Source organism: Pithys albifrons, chromosome 10 (assembly GCF_047495875.1).
Source record: "Pithys albifrons albifrons isolate INPA30051 chromosome 10, PitAlb_v1, whole genome shotgun sequence".
Taxonomy (NCBI): domain Eukaryota; kingdom Metazoa; phylum Chordata; class Aves; order Passeriformes; family Thamnophilidae; genus Pithys; species Pithys albifrons.
The window spans coordinates 24179713-24200667 of record NC_092467.1 but is presented as its reverse complement, the minus strand read 5'-3'; the positions used below and the strand labels follow the sequence as shown (position 1 = coordinate 24200667).

Below are 20955 nucleotides of genomic sequence, written 5' to 3'. Positions count from 1 at the left end.
ATTTCCTACTCACCAAAGCAACTGCAAAGTGGGATAAATAAGAAAGGAGTCTAAATCTACTATATTAGAGAGTGCATTTACATATGCACAAAGACATATCTGTGTGGAATCACATGTCTCATCTCTGAGCTGCGTTCAGTTTGCTTTTTGTACTATCTATGCTGAATACAAAATACCTTCTATGCATCTTAAATTCTAATTGAAATTTGAGGTGTATTTCAGAAATCACTCAACAGTCATGAAAAAAATTAAGAATTAACTAAAATACGAAGGGAGAAATTCATTTTGCTATGATTTCCTAGTCCTTTCAGGTTTTTGGCACTGCATCCTGCCATCTTTTGTGGTTTATACTGTTGCATCAGAATGGAAACTTACCATCACCATAGAAGCAAAACCAGTAAAGGTTATCTTAGCAATCAAATCATCACACTGTGGGTAATAAATGTGTATCCCCTCCAGCAGAGCTTAAGTGAATCCAACAACTGCATAGCTTAAACTCATAACACTGGGGGTCTAAGTCCACTCACACTGACCACTCAGAAACTTTTGATATTCCATATTAAACTACAAAAACACCAGTAAGTCTCTCACACAACTGGGACTACATCACTGAACATGTGCTGTGAAGGACATCAACACTACACAACTGGATGACCCTGTAAAGAAACCCATTCATGCTTTGCCATACAAAGAGTACTGCCATGTAAAAATCAGGCTAAAAACCCAACAGCTTTTCAGTCATCTGCTTTCTATTACATATTTTATTATCAAGGCACTTTTTGAACCATTTCCCTGATCTAAAATACTGAGGTTCCAAATTCACATCTTTCGTAATTCAAAATGCATTGTAGTTCTTATTCTATTTAGTCAAAACTAAAAGCAACAAAACATCAAGCTGTGTCAAACCTTAAAGATATAACACTTCCTTCCATAACATATTGTCAGCTGGGAAAAAAGATCACTTTCAGAGGAAATTTTCTAAGTCTGTGCCAAAACAATGAGCCAAATGTTTCCCTGTCAATCTGAAACTTAAGTTCTTGGGGTTTTTTTATTTATTTTGATCAAGCTATGTTTATATGGAGATTTAAAAATGTGTCTCCTTGAGATACACTGACAGACTACTGAAACAAGGAAGGATGAGGAAGTAACTTCCTTTAAAAAAATAAATAAATAAAACAACTTGGCAGCCAACCTAAGGAAACTCGCCTGACAGCTTGTCTGAATTTCTTCTGCATTTCTTGCCTATTTACAAGATTCAGTTTGATAAACTAAGACCTTTGAGGCAAAGCTGTGCATTAGCAATGAACCATAGCAGGAACTCATCCTGAACCACCACTTAGGAGGCTTGGTCCCAGAAAGAAAAAATGCTGAAAAAATGTCTAAAATACTCAAGGTTTACACGATCCTCAGGCTTTCACAATGCATTTTCTGTTTCCAGTTTGTTAGGTTTAGGTTCCTGGGCCAGACTGCCCCATCCCCCACATTCAATGCCTTATGAAAGGCGGCACTCCCACTCATCTTCCATGCAAATGTAAATTTGCTGCCAGCAAGGGTGGAGGGAAGAGTTCATTCATCTACAGACCGACTGTTTTCACGCTGTACCACAGAAGGTATTCGGAAGAGACACCAGCCCAGCTTCCAGGCAGGAACACGTTCCTTGGCTCAAGCCCCTCAGAAAGCTGACACCTTCAGAAAGGAATCTCCAATTCAACTTTAATATTTACAGAAAATGTTGAATTCACTACACAAACATTCATAGAGTTCTAGAGCTGAACTGCCATTGGAACACAATAGAAACCAGCTTCTTTGTTGCTACATTTCAAATACAATACCATTCTTAAAAGAAACATTTCTTTTGATGGGCAGAAAAGCCTCTTACAAGCTTTGCTGTAAATTTAAACCTGAAGAAAATATAATTTCTGTTTCCTAAATATTTTGATGACACTACCAAAATCTTAGGATTCTCTTACTGGTTTGATAAAGGCTACAAATTAGAGATGGATCTCATATCTAATGCAAGCACATTCTAAGAAATACCCCCAAAATTTGACTATTTGCAAAACATTTCCTCCACTGTCCACACTCTTGGCTAGCAGCACTCTTCCTGCAGCCTCACCACGGAGCAGTGCGTTGCATATACACACTTCCCTTTCCTGTAACTCTTGCCAAACTTTTCTGCTCTTGATTCTTCACCAATAAAGTCACTTTTGACTTTGAAGTACAAGCTAGACAATTTTTATATAGACACAGCACTTCCTTTGCACAGTTAACAAGTTTTGAGGACAAGTTGCAAAGGTGTGAAACTCTACCAAGCTGTATTTCACTGTATCTTCCTCTCACTTGTATCTGTAGAATATTTGTCATTTTGGACAGTCACTTCTTCAGAACAAACACTTGATGCTTCACAGAACATGGAACCTCTTCTATTCCACCAGCATAACATTTACAAATAACAATTCACACTGTCATACACACTCATTAAGAAAAAAAAAAATGAAGAAAAATGCCATGAAAGTCAAGAAGTGATTTTTCATCAATTATTCTGCTCAGAACAGAGTCCACAGCACTGAATAATTTTTCCAGTTTCTACCACATGCAATTCATATCAGTACACCATGAATTTTACCTTGATTTCTAGCTGACATTAAAGTGCTTAAATAAGGTTTTGCTGGCCTAAGATCCACATGACACACATTCAAACACTGCCTATGAAATAAATATTGAAGATAAGCCAAAACATTTGGAGTCCAGAGGACTTTACTCTCCCCTACTCTCCTTGTTTATACCTGACTAAATCTACACTGATATCTAGGGAGACATCTCACAGCAGATTTTACTGATGGATTCTGACAGATTTTCATTCTTCTCCTCCCTCTTTGCTATTGATTTCTCACAATTTTGTCATCCCTTCACAATGTTGGACAAGTTAAAAGCTGTCCATTTTTTATAGATATCCCTTTTCCCAACATTTATCCACTAAACTAGAACAAAAACTGTAAGAAAGATAAAAGAATAAATTCTTTCACGATTTCAAAGATTTACAGTGGAATGATAAATATTTTTTTCAATTCTTCCTCTCCCCAGAATCTTCATCAGACCCTCACATTTTTATAAGTATTCTTGTTATGTGAGGTTTTTTTCTTTAAAAGCTATTTTTCATTTTAAAAAAGTAGAGGCATAATAATAATTTGTCAAACTTTTCTTGGTTTTGTTTAACAGACCCAATTACATTCACTCAAGAGAAGAAACAAAAGACAGTAAAATTGTTGACTTAAAGGCTCTAAGAATATTTCTCAGAGGAAAATTATGACATTCAAGTATTTTAAAAGGCACATGAAAACAACCTCTTTCAATAAAACTAGCAGGTAAAAAAACCACTTGGATTTCAAATTATTATGCAAATATATATATATTCTACATTTCCTGATACAGTTACACTTTACTCCAATTTCAATTCAAACACAAAATTCTTATGCATGACACTACATTACTGTCATGTCCAGCAACAAACATTTCCTAAAAACAAACATACTTCATTGCAGCAGCAATATATTCACAATATATGCTCTTTAAAGCATTCTGACATACTACTGAATTACTAATATCACATTGACCAAAGCAGTTCAAATCTTTTGCTCTCTGTTTAAAAAATAAAACCTGAGCTGAACAGAAAAAAATTGAAATATGATTTTCATGCATCATTTGGATTGTCACCTGGGCTTTTGTCTCTAGAACTGACAGAGAATATCAATGTGTTAATTGAAACAAGCAGTATGTAATCCACAGGACATCTTTAGCATATGTTTCTTTCCAAGGGCTGACAAGAGCTTTCTTGGATTTTTCAGCACTAGAGTCTGACATTTCCATTTCCAAGCTAAAAATATGAACAAAAATCTTACACGTTTACATAAATATGTATTTTCCCAGCAGTATCCTTCCACAGGAATCAGACACACTATATCAGTTTTGAGACCTTGAAAAATAAAATGGGAGAGTGGTAACATTGGCATGAAAGTGTTGAACACACTCTCTTTAAAGACTTATTTCTCTTCATAATTCAAAAGGCCCAGAAAAATAAATCCAATCAGAAACTCAGCTCCAAGATGGAACATACTTACTGATGAAGGAGAATGAGATAGTGGATGTAACAAGGCAAAGCTCAATACTCAAAGCTATCATAATTTAAAATTAGACATAATTATCCTTAACAAAACCAGGCACTGTGGAAAGGGGCTTTGGAACAGCTGCTCCTCTTCAATTTAAATGCTCATTTGTTTTACATTGACCTAGAAATCAGTATCCTCCTAACCAAAAGCCAATTAGATAATAGTCTGTCTTTCAAGCTTGTAGAATACTAATTTTTTTAATGTCTTTAGTAGCAAAAAGCAAAGAAATAAACTGCAGATGATGCCACAAGTATGCTCAGCTCCAATATGCACAAGAGAAATGTGAGGGCTCCCCTCTGTCTTTTCTGGAAGGTCAGATTTGCAGTCCAGGGAAGAAATCCATCACTTGCTTGTGCTGACCCTGCAGTGCAGTCCCAGCTTGGGACAGCCACAGGAAGATGCAAAGGCACCACATGGAAAGATCTTCAGTTTGCTGGAGTAACATCCTGCCATTCCTCCAGCAGCAAAAGAAACATGACAAACTGATAGCAAGGAAGCATTTCAAGCATCGTTTCAAAATCTGCCCTTCCAACCTTGCCCAGAGTTAGGTCACTAACACCAATGTTTTTGAAAACAGAAGGATGCCAGATTCTTTCAGTACTGCAATATAAACAAGCTGCTTCTCAAGCAATGAGAATTAAAGACACACAGTTTCTTGCAGACTTGAGTTTGGCTTTTAGTCTCTTGCTCTCTCTCATAGTCCTGACAGGGGTAACTCTGGCTCTCCTATTTTACTTCCACCCATCTGGGGACACCACGCCCCCCCCCCGCCCAGCTAACGGAGCACTGTCCTATCCGAGTGTCAACCAGTCCTGCCAAACCAAAATAAACCATGAACTGACTGTCCCCCAGAGAATGTGAGGGGGTGTCTCCTACTCGGTTCCAATTCTTACAATATTGCAATTATAGTTATTTTTTACATTTCTTCTTCTTTTCAAGCCTGGATGAAATTGGCTAGTGGCTTGGAAGTTAGCAGGAAAGAAGGAACAATTGCAGAAACTGATTCCCTACTGCTACTCAGTGTTTCTGGCAGTCATGATGATTTATACAATTACTTTCATTTTTGGTTAAAGCCAATGCCAAAAATACATATTCATCTACAGATCTGTTCTAGAAATCTTGAAAGAGAGAAAATGATGATGAGTGCCAGTTTGATTACACTCAAAGTCTTAAGATTTCTTGGTCTTCTGAGCCTTGGTAGCATACCTAGAGAAAATTCTTTCCATGAAAGAAGTAGAGACTTTTCTAAATGCATCAACCAAATAAGCTTTACAGAAGGCCAGTATCAGACTGACTGTGAGAGGATCCAGCAAGAAATCAATTAACACAGGAAACCACATTAGAAAAGAGAGAATGCAATTCTACCAGAACATTAGGTCTTCACAGAAGAAACACTGACAATCATCAGTAGCAATTCACAGGTCCATGATGAAAAAGATCTGCTAATGCAAAAGTGGATGTTTTAATATTGAAAGGAGCCCTCCAAAATTGCTGAAGTTGTGAAGTAAACAAGCCTATATTGACAGAATGATCTCATAGCAGAACACGAATCTGTACAGCCACGGTGGAATTCAAGGGAAGAAGCTCTTTGCAGAATAAGTAATGAAGCTGAAGAAACTCCTGTCTCCTTAGGTTTTCTTCTGAAGTCACTGAAGTAGAAAGCAGCTAAATCTAAGTGTGAGCTAAAATGGACAAAACAAACAACAGCAGCATTCTAAATATACCTCAAAGTTCTCAGACATCAGCATTAACAGTTGATTGCAGCAGTTTGCTCTCTGTCCTCTGCTCCAGAGTTTCCCACACTAACAGCTCCCTTTCCTTCTCAGTACTGCCTTCAAAGCTGCTTTTGCAACAGGAAGCAGGGGAAAAGCCAAAGTCCATTCCTACCTAGCCAAGCAAGTAAGCAGATTATCAAGGAGGTTTCAGAGAAGGCTATGTCAATGCCAGGGAAAATAATTATTTTAGTCCTGTATCAGCTTCTCCAAAAAACAAGAAGTAACATCAGCTGTTGAGACTTTTATGGGGGGGAGGAAATATTGCAAATAAATCATTATGGTTTCTGAGAAGAGTTCCTCTGTGCTTTTGGATGGGAGACAGAGATTGAGGTGTTTAAATTACTGCTTCTGCTGACCAAGTAAACATATAGACATCAAAATTAAAAGTGCTTAGAGATTTTAACTTGACCGCAGCTACATTTCAAAAAGAAAATGTATCTCTACAAGAAAGCAGAACTTTCTGGGTTAAGAACTTGCCAATCAATTTTAAAAGTAGCTGTCGGAAGGATTTTTAGTGACTATGACCTTTCTGTGTCAACAGAACAGCCATGCATATAACATTAGATATAAGGAAGAAATTATTCACTGTGAGGGTGGTGAGGCACTGGAATAGGTTGCCCACAGAGGCTGCAGATGCCACATCCCTGAAAGAGCTCAAGGCCAGGTTGGATGAAGCTTTGAGCTTTAAGATCCCTTCCCATCCAAACCATTCAAAGATTCCATGATTTTAACCAGTAACCTACAAATAAATGTAAAACAACTATTCACAAATGTCCTGTAATAGCACAGTAAAAACAATGAGGTCAGCACTGTCAGGAGGATCTGAATGACTTGCTCTATGTACATACATGCTAATGCAACCAACTGGTAAATTACATTCATAGGAATTAGGATTCAGGCAACTACAGCATGAAGGGAACATCAGCAATTCTGTAACAAGAATCCTCATGGATCCCTTTTTTAAATATTGGTGCCACATTTGCCTCTTCCCAGTCCTCAAACTGTTTTAAGCAATTGGCTACACACCACAAATAGTAGTTCACGTTTCATCCTCGAATTATTTTCAAGCTGTGTCGTTATCTCCTTTTACTCGCAGAATCAACGTCTTTTATTCTGTTCCTAACCACTCTGCTTACCTTTTAACCACTTGTAATTCTTAATAGGGTAGGAGTGGGAAACACTGCATTTCTCTACTTGAAGAGATCCTTAACCAAGGTCATATGTTTGATCCCTGCATGGGCCATTCACTTAAGAGCTGGACTTGATCCTTGTGGGTCCCTTCCAACTCAGAACATTCTGTCATTCTGACTCAGCTCGGTCCTGTGGAGACTATAAAGATGCAAGTCTCTTTGCTGATGTTCCTTGCTCTTCAACAAGCCTACTCTTTCTAAATTAGTTCTTTTTGAAACTGAAAGAAACTTTACCAGGTTTTTGACTATTTTTACCTCTGTGTACCTCAATTTCTGTTTCAGCCTTTAGGGTGGTTTTTGACTTACACTTCCAACCAGACAGATCACTGATAAGGATACAAACAATGTTACTTCTCCTCCCATGGGATCTTTGCTGGAGCTTGATCTGCCTTCTGAAACAGTCACTGAACATGTAAAGTCTACTCTCATCACGTCCCAGCATGGCATGTGTCCGTCTACACATAACTGAAGTCTCTCAATAAAATTTCGTTCCACAGGATCCAATCTTCCTCAGCACACTGCAGTCAGCATCACTGTCATGCAGTGGGTAATACAGGCCCCACACCCATTTCTTAATTAGATCCAACCTTCAACACTCAGGTGGTCTGTGCTACTCGATGGTGCTTTGTCTGTTTCAAGGAGAACAGGGAGGAGGGTCTTTAAACACGCTGCACGGCCCAGACACAATCCCAGCCTCTTGACCCTTCACCATATTATTTGAGGACACAGTATTGGGACACAGAAATGCATATCAATGAGACAGGCACTCCTCAAGCACTGCAATTTCAGAAATTGAGCATTTTGTGGGATTAAAGTAATTATTTGTAAAACATACAGTAGATAGTATAATAATTATACTTAGGGGTAGTGAACATTATTATATGCTTTCCACTACTCTGAGCTAAAGGATTCAACAGAGAACAGAAGCTTATAGCAAAAAAAATGAGCTCAATCCTGTAGCTGAGGTGAAATGGAGTTAAATCAGTTTTACCCATTTTATATAAAACAATACACAATTTAACCAAACTTTCACCGCTTGGTCGAGAGTCAGAAATTATGGTTCCCTACTTCTGAACCTCAGGAAGTTTCCTGATATACAAGGAAAAATGGAACAAATAATTACTAGCAGCTGTCCATGACTATTGTCTGATGGAGATTTCATACAATGCAGGCAAAAAAAGCCTTGTGCTTTTGGGACAAAAAAGAAATCCAATATCAGGTGGAAGGCCATGCATCATTAATGTACTCCACTGAAGAAGCCAAGCACCACCATACCTTTCCTTTGAAATTATTGCAATTTATAGTAAGCCAGGGGGAAGAGGAGCAGTTCACCTTTTGCTTATAGAAAAACAGAGAAAATCAGCAATTAGAATGGTAAAGGATATCTATCAGTTCATTGAAGAGCCAAGTTTAATTGCCAAGTACCCTTCCAATTAAACAGGTTTTAATACATTCTTGACACTTTCCCAGGGAAGTTGATACCACAGATTTGTCTGACAATAAACCACAAGGAACAGGGTCTCCCAACAGCTTCAGCACCTCTCATTTTTACAGAGACTTGTTGCCATTTTTTAAATCTATATACATAGACACACACATGTATATAGTAAACTGATTTCTAAAAAACTTTTATCATAAAAAGTAAGAAGATAAGCAAGCCATTCAATTTATTAGAGTGCTCCCTTGGAATTACGTTGGCACATAAATCAGCTGGTTTGTTTGTAGATGTTACTGATATTCACACATGTTCATACCAGCCATCAGAAAGTCTGATTTTCTTTCTACTCTGTCTCATATAATTCAACTGTTTCTCAGTCAGCAACATTTTAAACACAATATGTAAATTATATCAAGAAAGTAAACATGTCAGCAGGCAAGTAATCATATAGAAAATAAAAGATGTCATTGTCAAATATACCACTTTAAACAGCTGCCTATTTAATCAGGATTGATGTTGATGCCTGATCAATATAGTTTGACAATGCTGACAAAGTATTTTTCCTCCCAACTGAGATAGTTCTGCATGTTCGTGACAGAACACGTTGTTCCTCTTTTCTTTCAAAGACCTCATCAGTTTATCTTGCCAAATTTCTCTATCTAATTAGCTATCTTTGTTCTAAGATTTAAGAATCAACTTCAATAAGAAATGCGTGCATTTTAAACTTATAACACTCTACATTTGTACTTTGTTTTGAAAGACAGCATTTGAAATGTGAACTTTAGGGCAAAACGTACCTAAAATGAAACTAATAGTTATTGATACATTTAATAATACCCACAAATTTGACTTTTTACATTCCATATCTGTCATTTAAGCAGAGTCAAAGAGATTGTGGATCAAAAGCCCATGATCCAGAACACCATTCATTTAGCAACAAGAAACTGAAGAAATAAAGGTAGTCCCAGAACTAGTAACTGTACAGTAAGAGATGTGCAAATTTTGGGCAGCAGTAAAACTGCAAGGGATCTTTCACACTAAGATTCCCAGACCAGTAGTCCATAGCCCCAAGGACTGGCAGTGGAGAAGGATTAAGGAGGTCACAGTAGGAGTACCCTTGTGAAAACAGGCTACTTTGTGCACAGTTAGCCAGAATTTTCTGGCTATCATCAAGTAATAAAATGGTGAGGTGTTTTCCTAGGGGTAGGGGAAGACATGGAGAAAAATAAACACTTCTGTGAAAACACAGGAGGGAAAGGACAGCTTAGGAACCTCGAACAGACAGGAGGGGTACTAAAAGGGATTCCAGCTCATGTTAGAGACAGCACAGGGTGCAAATCTGAAACAAACAACCAAGGTTAGCAGCAACTGCTGAAATGCAAGCAGTAATGAACACTCCAACCTTTGTCTTCAGCCCTTGGATCCTTGACACTGTGATAAGCACTGCAAGTATTTTCATTCACAACAGCTCATCCATTAAATTAGTTCAATTACCAATATTTAGAAAATTAGAGATGTATATTTGCCAAAAGTACCTCTGCAGCCTTCACTGCAGAAACACAGGTCACAGTATCCAATAAGATGGGTTTGTGTGAGAGACTTTGTGCATCCATTGTAACTTTTTGTAAACAGTTCACAGCAGTATTCTCTGTGTTAAAGGTATGCAAATACTTATTGCTAATTTTGAGTGAGGACAAGTACAGAAACCGTGTTAGACCTGAAGTTTCATGTTTTATTTAAACTCCAAAGCAGAGAATTTTAATTCAAAGTTTCACATAATAATTTGTTTTCATGGACAAATTATGAACCCTGCCATAGGAGTTTATCATATAACTACTTTTAGTGTCACTATGCTGTATGACCACATTAAAATAATGAGGTTTGAACATTCCTATCTTCAATTAGGGCTTTGTGACTTCAAGCACTTAAAGAATAAATGTCACCATTAACCTAGACCTTACCCCTCAAATAAGCACCAAATATATTAAGAATGTTACTCTATCATGAGGTCATTGTGAAAATGTAAATCTCGGTGGATTCCATCACAAAGCAAAATCTTGAGGATTTTAATAGGATATTATTTAAGGTATAAAATTAAAGTCTTTTATTAAGTTATCTCAACAGTTCATTTAATTTATCAGGCTCAAAAAATATTTTAAAGGTTATTTTAGGTTAATTACATTTCACATCCTTTTATGACAGATCTGAAACCCTGCACATCTTTCAATCCTCTGTTATAAACATTCCTCCTTGCCAATAACAGAGTTCATACTGACACATATTTTTGCATACTCACACTATAGTCTCAACATGACAGTGTTTTATATTCATGATGAACACAGAATCTTTTTTTTTTTAATGGAAACTTGGCCATTGCAATAAATAGCAAAAGCAAAACCCCCTCCATTGTTCCACACTATTTGCTAATAAAGCAGCTCAGGTAAGCTGGTTTATTTTGAAAACATGCAGCCCCCTCTCAGCAAACTGTGCATTAGATGTACTTAGGTGGCCGTGAGCACTTTCAGTAAAAAAACTTCTGATCAATCAAAAATGCTACAATACAGGAATTCTCCCCATCTATTCTTACAACACATGATTTGAAAAAGTAAAACACCTGGCCATTATTTATCCCAGTTTCTGTTCACAAAGAGAACAGATATTGACTCTAAATTAATCTTGCTAAAGTAATGTTTATTCTGACTTCATACCTCATGTTCTCACAGCACAAAGAGTCTGCAGCTCCCACCAGGGAAGATTTCGAAAATTGTAATTAATGCAGAAATGCTTGGGTTAGCAATAAAACACAGCCAAGCTGGGTAAGAGATCACAGTATGCCCAGGTTTTTGAAAATTGACTTGAAAATCTAAATATCTTGAATACAATCAGAAATAAGAAAATTATACCAGCACACTATAAACAGCAACTGCAACAGCAAGTTATTCCACGGCACCATCCATTTGAGCTCCAACCATTTGCCAAACATTAGTAAACTAAGCTTTTACAGAAAATCTGTGCATTGTGCTTTACTTTTGGTTCTACTGATGACCAAGGGACTTAATCTCTCTGTATCTTAGTTTATCAAAGTTCAGATATCAGGACTGTTGCATAAGTTTCAGGCTTTAGTACTGTGTTTCAATTACAAGGCTTCCCTTATCTCTGCCAAGAGGTTTCACCTCTCCCCCTCTAGTAACCTCAAAGTAATAAGGATTTTAGATTAACTCTTAGGAAAGATTCTGAGCTGCAGCTCTTCAGAGGTGATGCACATAAACCAATGTATTCCCACTGTCCTCCAAGTGGGGAAATGAGCATCACTTTGTCTCTGGGGCTGGAACTGGTTGGGTGGAAAAACACATTGCATGCCATGGAGAAACCAAAATGACCCAGTACAGGAAAACATACCAAGCAAAAAACAGAAGCCATATACAGAGGATTACTAATTTACAGAGCACCTCCAAGGCTTTTGTTTAGTCAAAATGCTATGGGGGATTATCATAGATGTCCTAAGCTCAAAACAGTTTGCATTTCTGGAAGAAAGCAGTCTGAAACTTAGGCAACAAATTATTTCATGTTTTAAGACCAATCCTTCTATTATCACATCCTAGGAAACATTTTCTAGAAGTATTACCAGACACAGAAGGCAGTCATACTAAAATACTAAATACAGACATCTCCCAATGCCTTTCTACGGAAATATCTGACAAAAATCACCAAAATAAAACAGTCCATTTTCAACTGCTTTAAATTAAAACCCAAAACTTTTATTGTCTAAATCAGTATGTTTTTATATACAGATCATTAAGAACCACAGAACACCCATGAAACAAAGCCTCACTCAGCAACAATGTGTGTGCAAGACAGTCTGAATAACTATATTTTAAGTTCCCTGCAGCTTTCCAAGCAAAAAAACTAATTTTCCATGCACACTGAAGCAATTTCTAACTTTACACCTACAATAGTGCTGCTGACAGGAAGAGAACTGACTGCATGTGCCAAAAATCAATTCAACATATTCACAGACAAAAAAAAATAACATGAAGCATCTGAAGATAATGAGAACTGCAATCATTCAAACTGACAGTCTAGTCCCTAGCAATTATCACAAGGCTTTATGAATTCATATTTCCTACAATGACAAGCCTCAGGTTACACAGAAGGGTGTTCAAATTTTCTTTCAAATATGAAAATCTCCTTTAAGCCAATGAGTCCACTCCAAAATGGAATTCACTTAACTGAAGTGAGTAAAAAGATGCTGACTGTGTTTAAGGAATATGCTGAAGTTTCTTCAGAGCAAGATGCTGACTATGTTTAAGTAATATGCATTATATAGTGAATATAACTTTAGCACAGAATTTATCACAATTATTTCTTGTTCTTTACATGAATTATTCACAATGAAGTTTCCTAGTGAAAAACCAATTCAGACTATCAGTTTTGGATGCCCTTGTGAAGCATCTGTCCTGAGTCTATCATGGAAACACATGATTGTAGCACATGTATTTGTGTTTTCCTACCAGAGACACCTTAAAAGCTCTGACAAAGGAAGCCCCTGTAAGCACTCTAAACACTGCCCAGTGATTAGAACTTGTTCCCTATTTCTTCATCAAGCCCTGTCCAAATTCCAAAATTGATAATATACTCATGCTCTGAAAGATTCACCAATAGACTCTGCAGCATAAGTAAATGCAAATATCTAATTAGTATGCATAAACTTAGACTTCACACAGGGTCTTACCTTGGAAATCCACTTACTTCCCATCTCAGGTTATTACAATTACAACTGATAATTTAAAATGCAATTTCCATGCTTTCATACAGTAATAAAATCCATTCATTCATGCAGCCATAGTTCCTGCTGCCTTCTAACAATATAAAAGTATGAAATCCTAATTGTATAATCAAGTACTGAAAGTTTTTTACTTTCTGAAACAATTGATGGCCTTTATCAATTATAACTTCTATCATTATTCTTAAACAAAAATATTTTCAGCTGTATTGAGCAACATTTGAACAGTCAACATGCTACTACTTAAAATGCAAACTAAAAGTAATGTTATCTATGACAAAACATTTTGAGAAAAAAGCAGCTTTTGGTTTCAGAAGGCACAAATGTAAACCAAGTTTTCCCATCAGATTCAAATGTCTGCTTCCACAGTAAGTATCCAGGCAACCAGCAGGAGGTAGTGCTATGCACAACTGGCATTAATGATTTGTCCCCCAACTAGTATTGTATTTTTCGATAAAAAGACAGAGATTACATCTAATTCTTTCGTGAGGAGGTAGAAATCGAAGCTCTGTGTGCTCACCTCACTGCCAGCACACATATAGAGAGGGAGGTGGAGAGTGTGGTGGAAGAACAGATATTGTGGCTTGTAAATGAATATTTAATTTGCAAGTCACATACCTGGTACCTGCTGGTCCCTACAAACTCTATTCCTTCCAAGACCTCAGCCCTGCTCAGGTGTCTGAGCAAAGCAGAGATCCTAAGTAAGAGACAGTAAATCAATTAAAGCACTGGGGACCAAGCAGGAGACACAGAATTTGCTTTTATAAAAAGGAGGGGGTTTGAATCAGAGCATAAAGCTGGAACTTCCAGTTCCACTGCACTTCAGCAACCTTTTGAATTATTAATCCCGTGCTGAACTGACGCACAGCAGAGACTCGGGGTCTCCCGTGGCTACAGAACAGCCTTGGCCGCAGCCCGGGTGGCCCCGGAGCCGGTGCCGTTCCGAGCGGGCACCGCCGGGGCTGCAGCGCCACCGCCAGGCCAGAGGCGGAAACACAGCACAGCTTCCGACCCGGCAATTGCAAACCACTTACAGAATCGGCTCCAAATAATCTGGGGTTTTTTTAATAAATTTCATTTTATTCATAACTATCCTAACCGTCACCTCTCTGGTGCCAGGAAAATGATGCTGCAAACCACGGTACAGCATCACAATACACAGCGAATTCACAGTCCAGCTAAAGGCAGTCAGGCAATTCTTAGCAAATGAATCCTGTGGGATACAGTCCCAGAAATAACATGTTCATGCTGTAAAATTACTAACGACTGCCAGGATCTCTAAAAACGTTTGAAAAAAAGCTCTCTTGGGTCGTGGAGTTCATGATTCCTGTCCCCAGCCACTGGCACACCAGCAGAGGGCAACCCAGCTCCACAGACCCATCCGCAGGCTCGATTAAAAACACGTGATTCCACTTCCACGTGAATTCAAAGGGAATTACCGGCATTGTCTCGCCCACCAACTCAAATCTGTAGCCAACTAGCCACTCCTCCTCACAGCCAGGAACAACACAGATTCGAATTTTCTTTTTAATGAAGACTATCCTGCACAGGGGAAATATGGTATTAGGGGAATTCTATTCCTAATATATCTAATATGAAATTTTAAAAGCAAAGGGGGAAAAGTTTGGAAAAATAAATAGTCAATATTATCTCTTTCATATAAAAAGCATATCCCAATTTGGACATCAAAGGTAAATTGCCACTGTGTGATGTCTGTCAAAGCTACCAGGTTCCTTGCCAAGCCAAGGACCCAACATCACAAGGACGACCCATTCTCCCCATTCCACTCGGTATTGCCTCATCCACACAGCTCTGGGGAACTAAATGTGCACAATAAATCAGTTGAACTGAACGGGCAGCGTAACTGGCTCAGTGTTATTCAACATAGGAAGTTCTCCAGCTTGTTAGAAATGTCAAATCTTCACATGAGAGCCTTTCAACCTTCCAGATCATTATTCAAAATCTAAGAGGCTTCAGTTTTTAACCATTTCTTCTAGAACAAGACCAGAGAACCATCTGGCACTCTGCACAACCAGAGTGAATATGCAATTGTTTCATTTTGTTTAAACTGTTACCTTAGAAAGCAAATGTAAAACCTTAAGTCATTTGAAATTATTCTCTGAGATGAGACTGACTGTACAAGGAAATCTTGCAAGTCTGACATCAGAGGATTAATGGAGCACCAACTGCTTAGTCAGCAGCCTTCATCTCTGAAGATGAAGAAATGGCTGTGCCCACATCTCATGTGGTACAGAATATAAGGAAGAAAGTTTACACTAAAGAGAACTGCAACCACCCAGATGGAATCCTCAACCTCATTTTCAAAAATTACGTTCAGTTTTTCAGTTCAGGGAGTACCACAAGTTTCAGGTCAGTATGGGGAGCACTTCAAAAAACTGAAGCTCGTGAGGATTTTTTAAAAAAGGTTTCAAAATCACTTTCACAAACATATCTAAGTTTCCACTGACAGGCTTCTTCAAATGTTATCCTATCGCCACAGTTGGCAGAAGGAAGATGCATGGCTTCTTATTCCTGGAACATCTCAAGCTTTTCCAGGCATTAGATGGTGAGCAATGCATGTAAGGTACAGTCCTAATTAATGGGTTGCACACTGTCAGATGTTTCTTTCACAAAACCCTGAAGACATTGCTTGAAATGCTCTCTGTGAGGGCCCAGGTGGTGGGACACACACGAACAAAGAAAACCAAAACCTCTCATCTCTATCCACAAATGTAGATACATATTCAGCACTAGTAAAGTGCTCTGGTTGAGCTACTTGTCCTTAATAAACATGAAGGAAAAATCATCCCTTGCCCACCCATAAATACTCCAGCTCTGGAATAACTAACAGCTCACAGCATCACTTCTGGAAATCAATTTCATTTGCAGAGTTTTGCCAAAATGAATAGTTTCAAGAAAGACACTCCCCATCTACATCCTCCACAACAATCACAACCTTCTCTTTGTTTTTAAAGTTTACAAACCCTAATGCTCTTTGTGCCTTTTTCATAAGACAATGCATCCATATTCCTGATCTTTCACATCAGCTCCCTTCAAAACACAGTGCATGTTCTAACTCTTTTCAGAACAGGGTAAGATTTCATATGTACAAACCCCCAAACTAAGCCACAAAAGATTTTCCACAAAATTACCCTTCTATTTCTTAAACAGAAACTCTACATACATTCCCTTCACCCACATTTTTTTACTACATTTGGGTCTTGAGAGCAGGAAACACCACTGAGGTGCCCACCGTGATGCTTTATGTCTTTTTCTCTGATTACTTCCTCCACTATCTTAGGGATTTAAAAGTCTTAAATAGGACACTCCCCACCAGAATTCAATCTCCTTGGATCAGAGCCATTCATCTTAAGGGTAGATGATGAGCTGAAGGTCATGCTCTGAAATCCTCACATATATTTAGAAGGCGCACAGAGGAGATCAACACCTCTCCTTCCACAAAGACAACATTCGCTCTGCCCTGGCTTCCTTCTCAAGTCAAGGATCTCACAGCAGCTGCTGTGCAGACATGTTAATCCACACTACCACACAGGTACGAACTGAAAGATTCTACCCAACAATAAACTGTGTTTATACAGTTTAGCAAGATAGAATTTGATGTATTTCCAGTTCTGGAGTTGTTGTTGATAAGCAGCCCGGAAATCAGTCTTGTTTCAGAAGTTGCAAACTAATTCTGAAGATTTGCTATTGTTAACTTACCTTTTTGCTTTGCAAACACTTTCAAAGTGGAAAATAATGCAATTTAAGCACAGTAAACAATCTGCAGGATGAGTAGAGCTTAGAAAATAAAAAACCACAGTACTTAATGCCAGCAAAGCAATTTAGCAAAGGAAATCCACTGATACTTGCAGTGCCATAAAGATGGAAACAAGCTACAGAGCTTTGAGGATTCTGGTTTTCCCATACCACACTCCACTTCTCTCTAGCTATTCAACTACTGTATTATAACAAATAATAAAAGAATTAAATTCTCTAGCAGTCAAGGCTGGCATATTAAAATGACACTCTGTATTACTGAACCTACTCATCTCTTAATAGAGCTGTTCTTCAAAGAAGATTAATTATCCTGGCAAGAGACCTTTTGCTATTCTAATTTGTGAAATGTATTTCAATACCACAAGCATATTAAAACAGCTGCAAATGTGTAACTAGCTCCAAAATCCCAGGACTTACTGCATTTAATTAGGTGTTCATCTTGTGACCAGCTCTTTAGTCATTGCTTTTGAAGCCCACTTTGTAGAAAAATTTTTCATTTCTGGGCTTAATTAACTGCAATTTTAATGAACATACAGTCCACCATAGAATATACAGAGATAGTACAGTGACTGGACAGTTCAGCACCTAAACATCATCACAGAGGGACAAGATTTATCAATTAATTTCTCTGCTTTACTTATCTAAAACTCTGTTTTGTTGTTTTAAAATAACTTATTGGTATTGTGTTTCATATTCAAACATTTGATAGGCAGCACAAGCACTGCCATGACAAACTGAAAGCACATCATATTAGTAATATGCAGAATTGTAACATGCAAACATCTGCAGCTTGCTGAGCAGCAAACAGCTGTTAAGCAACAACCTGGCACGCCCAATTAAATATCTGAGAATTAATGCTTTGTTTCAAAGCACAGTTACTTTCATTAACTTAAGCCATGAAGCTTCAAGGCATTTGCCTACCTCTAGAGAAGAGGCTTGTATTTTAACACACTCCTTCTTTTAATCTCCATCAGATAAATAATTATATGCCAAGTTCATGAGGGCATTTTCTCTTTTTGTTGATACAACTGAATTTAGAACCACTGATAAGAACATAAATTTAAGGCAAATGCAGAGCAGGCATCAAGTAAGGCACAATAACATTAAATAAAATCATAAGAATTTCAATAAAGTAACGTGTCCGAAATGCCACAACTACAAGTACTTCATTGAGAAATCAAAATTAGTTGTAATGCAAACACGTGGTTTTTTGAACTTTAAAGATCTAAGCTTCCTTTCATAGCCTGGTGGTGTCAAACTCTCTAGGGTCCCCCAGAAAAATTCTATAGGTTATATCCAAGGTACACCTTTTTACTTAAGGGGTCATTGCTTCTAAACAGTCTTACAATGTAATATAAATTTATCCATTTACTTGTAGCTCTATAAGTAGCACACACCAGAATTTCCTCATTTGAGTAAAACTTATTCCTCGAGCAACTCTCTAAAAGTTTGACAAAAAGATTTTACCTTTGCTTTTAATCTACTCTTTACCAGCAATTTCTGTCAGCTCACAACTGTCTTTTCCTACTCTTCTATTTTTCTTCTCACACTTCAGTTATTTTAGATATTTAGAGATAATGAGGAACGTATGCAAACAAAATGTATGTTCCTTTCGGTGTGCAATTCAGGCTTGACTGTAGTCATCTGAGTGTGTGTCTCCCCACACAGGATACTATCTTCTTAGAAAATTCTAATTTAACAGATGCAATATTTTTCAAAAACACATTCACTTCAACAAAACCTTTTCACTGAAACCATGTAGAAGAGCAGATGTCGTTTCTAGATCTTCAATTCCTTGGGACAGTTATCCCTTTCAGATTCATCCCCCTTGCTGTTCCCTAGGGAAACAGGCAAGTCAGAAAGCTGCTTTACAACTGAACTTGTTTTAAACAGCTGGGTTCTCATGCTCCTGTCTCCCTAAACTTCCAGTGATGTTTCCTTCAAGTATCAGGCAGCTTAAGTAGCATTGAAAAGAGTCCCCAAGAAGAAATCATTCTTCACACACACATGTTTTCCTGCTTTCTGTCAAAAGCGGAATGAACATATTCTCACACTAATTCACCCTCTTTCATAGAATGTCCCACAGGAACAAAATGCTGCATTCAATAAGCATGAGCAAGGAAAACAAAGAAAGCATAGGATCACATTACTTTGCACAGCACAAAATCACCACGAGTGTTCCCAGACTGACTCACCAAACCAGCAGTAAGTGAAGGAGCAGATTGTCCCAGAGACTGATTTCTCATGCGGACCAGGTTTGAGGTATCTCCAGGAGGTTGCCATATCGGCTGTCCCACTCCACTGTGGACACTATTGGATAAGGGAAGTAGCTGTTTTCCTTTCAAAATAAAATCAAAATACCATCAGCTTGTTTTTAAACAAGTTTGCAAGTTTCAAGTACAAAGCTAAGAACAAATACTGCATGTGAAGGAAAAGCATTTAACAACAAAACCAATATCAAGATTTTGGTGGGTTAGAACTTGTAAGAACACCCTACTAGTAAATTCCTTATGTTTGACAACTAATGATTTCCAAAAGATCTACTTTACATCATGAGATAATGGGAAAATCCAAAAACCTTGTAAAAGCAGACTTCTACTGCTTTATACCTTTCCATATTTTACACGGCTTAAAAAAGGAAACAATATTTCCTGCCTTACACAGAGGTAAAATCTCTTTAGTATCATTTTAAAAATTCTTATGAAAATGCATTCCTAATTCTAAAATATCATCCCCTCTAAACAGCTTAGTCCTTGGGACATCCCCACCTTCTCCTACCACTGGAACATCCAGCACTACATTTCATGCAGCTGTAATCATAATACAGCGTATGTTTAAATTTTGTCTTGCTTTGAACCTTGGGTGGATACTTTCTGCTCAATGCATTTTTTCTAGTCAATATAACACTCCATTTTCAAAAATGCCAAGCTGTAAATTTCCACAAAGAACCAAAGCCAAAGTAGGTCATATTTTGAATCCATGGAGCTTGACAGTTTCCTTTTATGTACAATGTCATTCACAAAGAAAAAAGAGAAGAAAGATATTTTTGTGGTTAAAAACACATAAGTGAAGAAGTCTGTGAATTTGGGTTCAGTTATTGGCTTCCAGATGACTTGCCCTGTAACCTTGGTCAGTCAACCTCTTTACTTCAGTTTCACCATCTGCAAAATGAGAGTGGATAATACCACATTTCCTTAAAATTAGGACTGTGGGACTAAATAACACACCCCCTTCCAAGCATGGTAAAGATAGTTGCATTCAGTGGATTATTAAATGCTCAGAAATCACAGGGTACTAAGACACTTATTGCAATAAGTATCAGGAAGAAGTCCACACCTTTAATCACACATGTACTGTAGAAAAACACTTATTTTCTCAGAGGCAGAAAGCTATGTTACAAATTCATCTTCACCTTAGAATTAAATGTGAATTATTATGTTCATTTCATAAAAGTGGCTGCAATATTTGGAAGACTGTCATATGATGCGACTAGCTGTGATGAGGGGGACAGGGAGTGGAAGTCATGCTTTGGTTTTTTTTCTTTTTTAACTTGTTTACATTAATTTTGTGTGACAGTTATGAGCAGTGGGCCAAATACACACCAACAGAATGACTCAAAGTGTATGACAGACGTGCAGGCTCAACTTTGGCTAATAAACAGAGACACAGCATATTAGCACATTCCTAGTCCCACTCAACCTGCTGTACAGCTGTGAACATGATTTTCATGGTTTGTTCATTTTCAAGATAATGTCCAAATATAATGTTGTAAAAACAGAGTTCTAAAGCTACAGAAATGTACATTGCTGTATTTTTTCTCTACAGC

At 37.7% G+C, this 20955-nt stretch overlaps 1 protein-coding gene across 2 annotated transcripts in view; it reads right to left on the bottom strand.

Annotated features, from left to right (window-relative positions):
• The window catches only part of MAST2 (microtubule associated serine/threonine kinase 2), a 186784-nt gene that overhangs the window by 144766 nt on the left and 21063 nt on the right, over positions 1 to 20955 (bottom strand). For both annotated transcript variants that reach the window (XM_071565756.1, XM_071565757.1), the window contains exon 3: positions 19325 to 19467. In XM_071565756.1, the coding sequence (XP_071421857.1) occupies positions 19325 to 19467 (143 nt within the window). The remainder of the gene's footprint in view (positions 1 to 19324; positions 19468 to 20955) is intronic.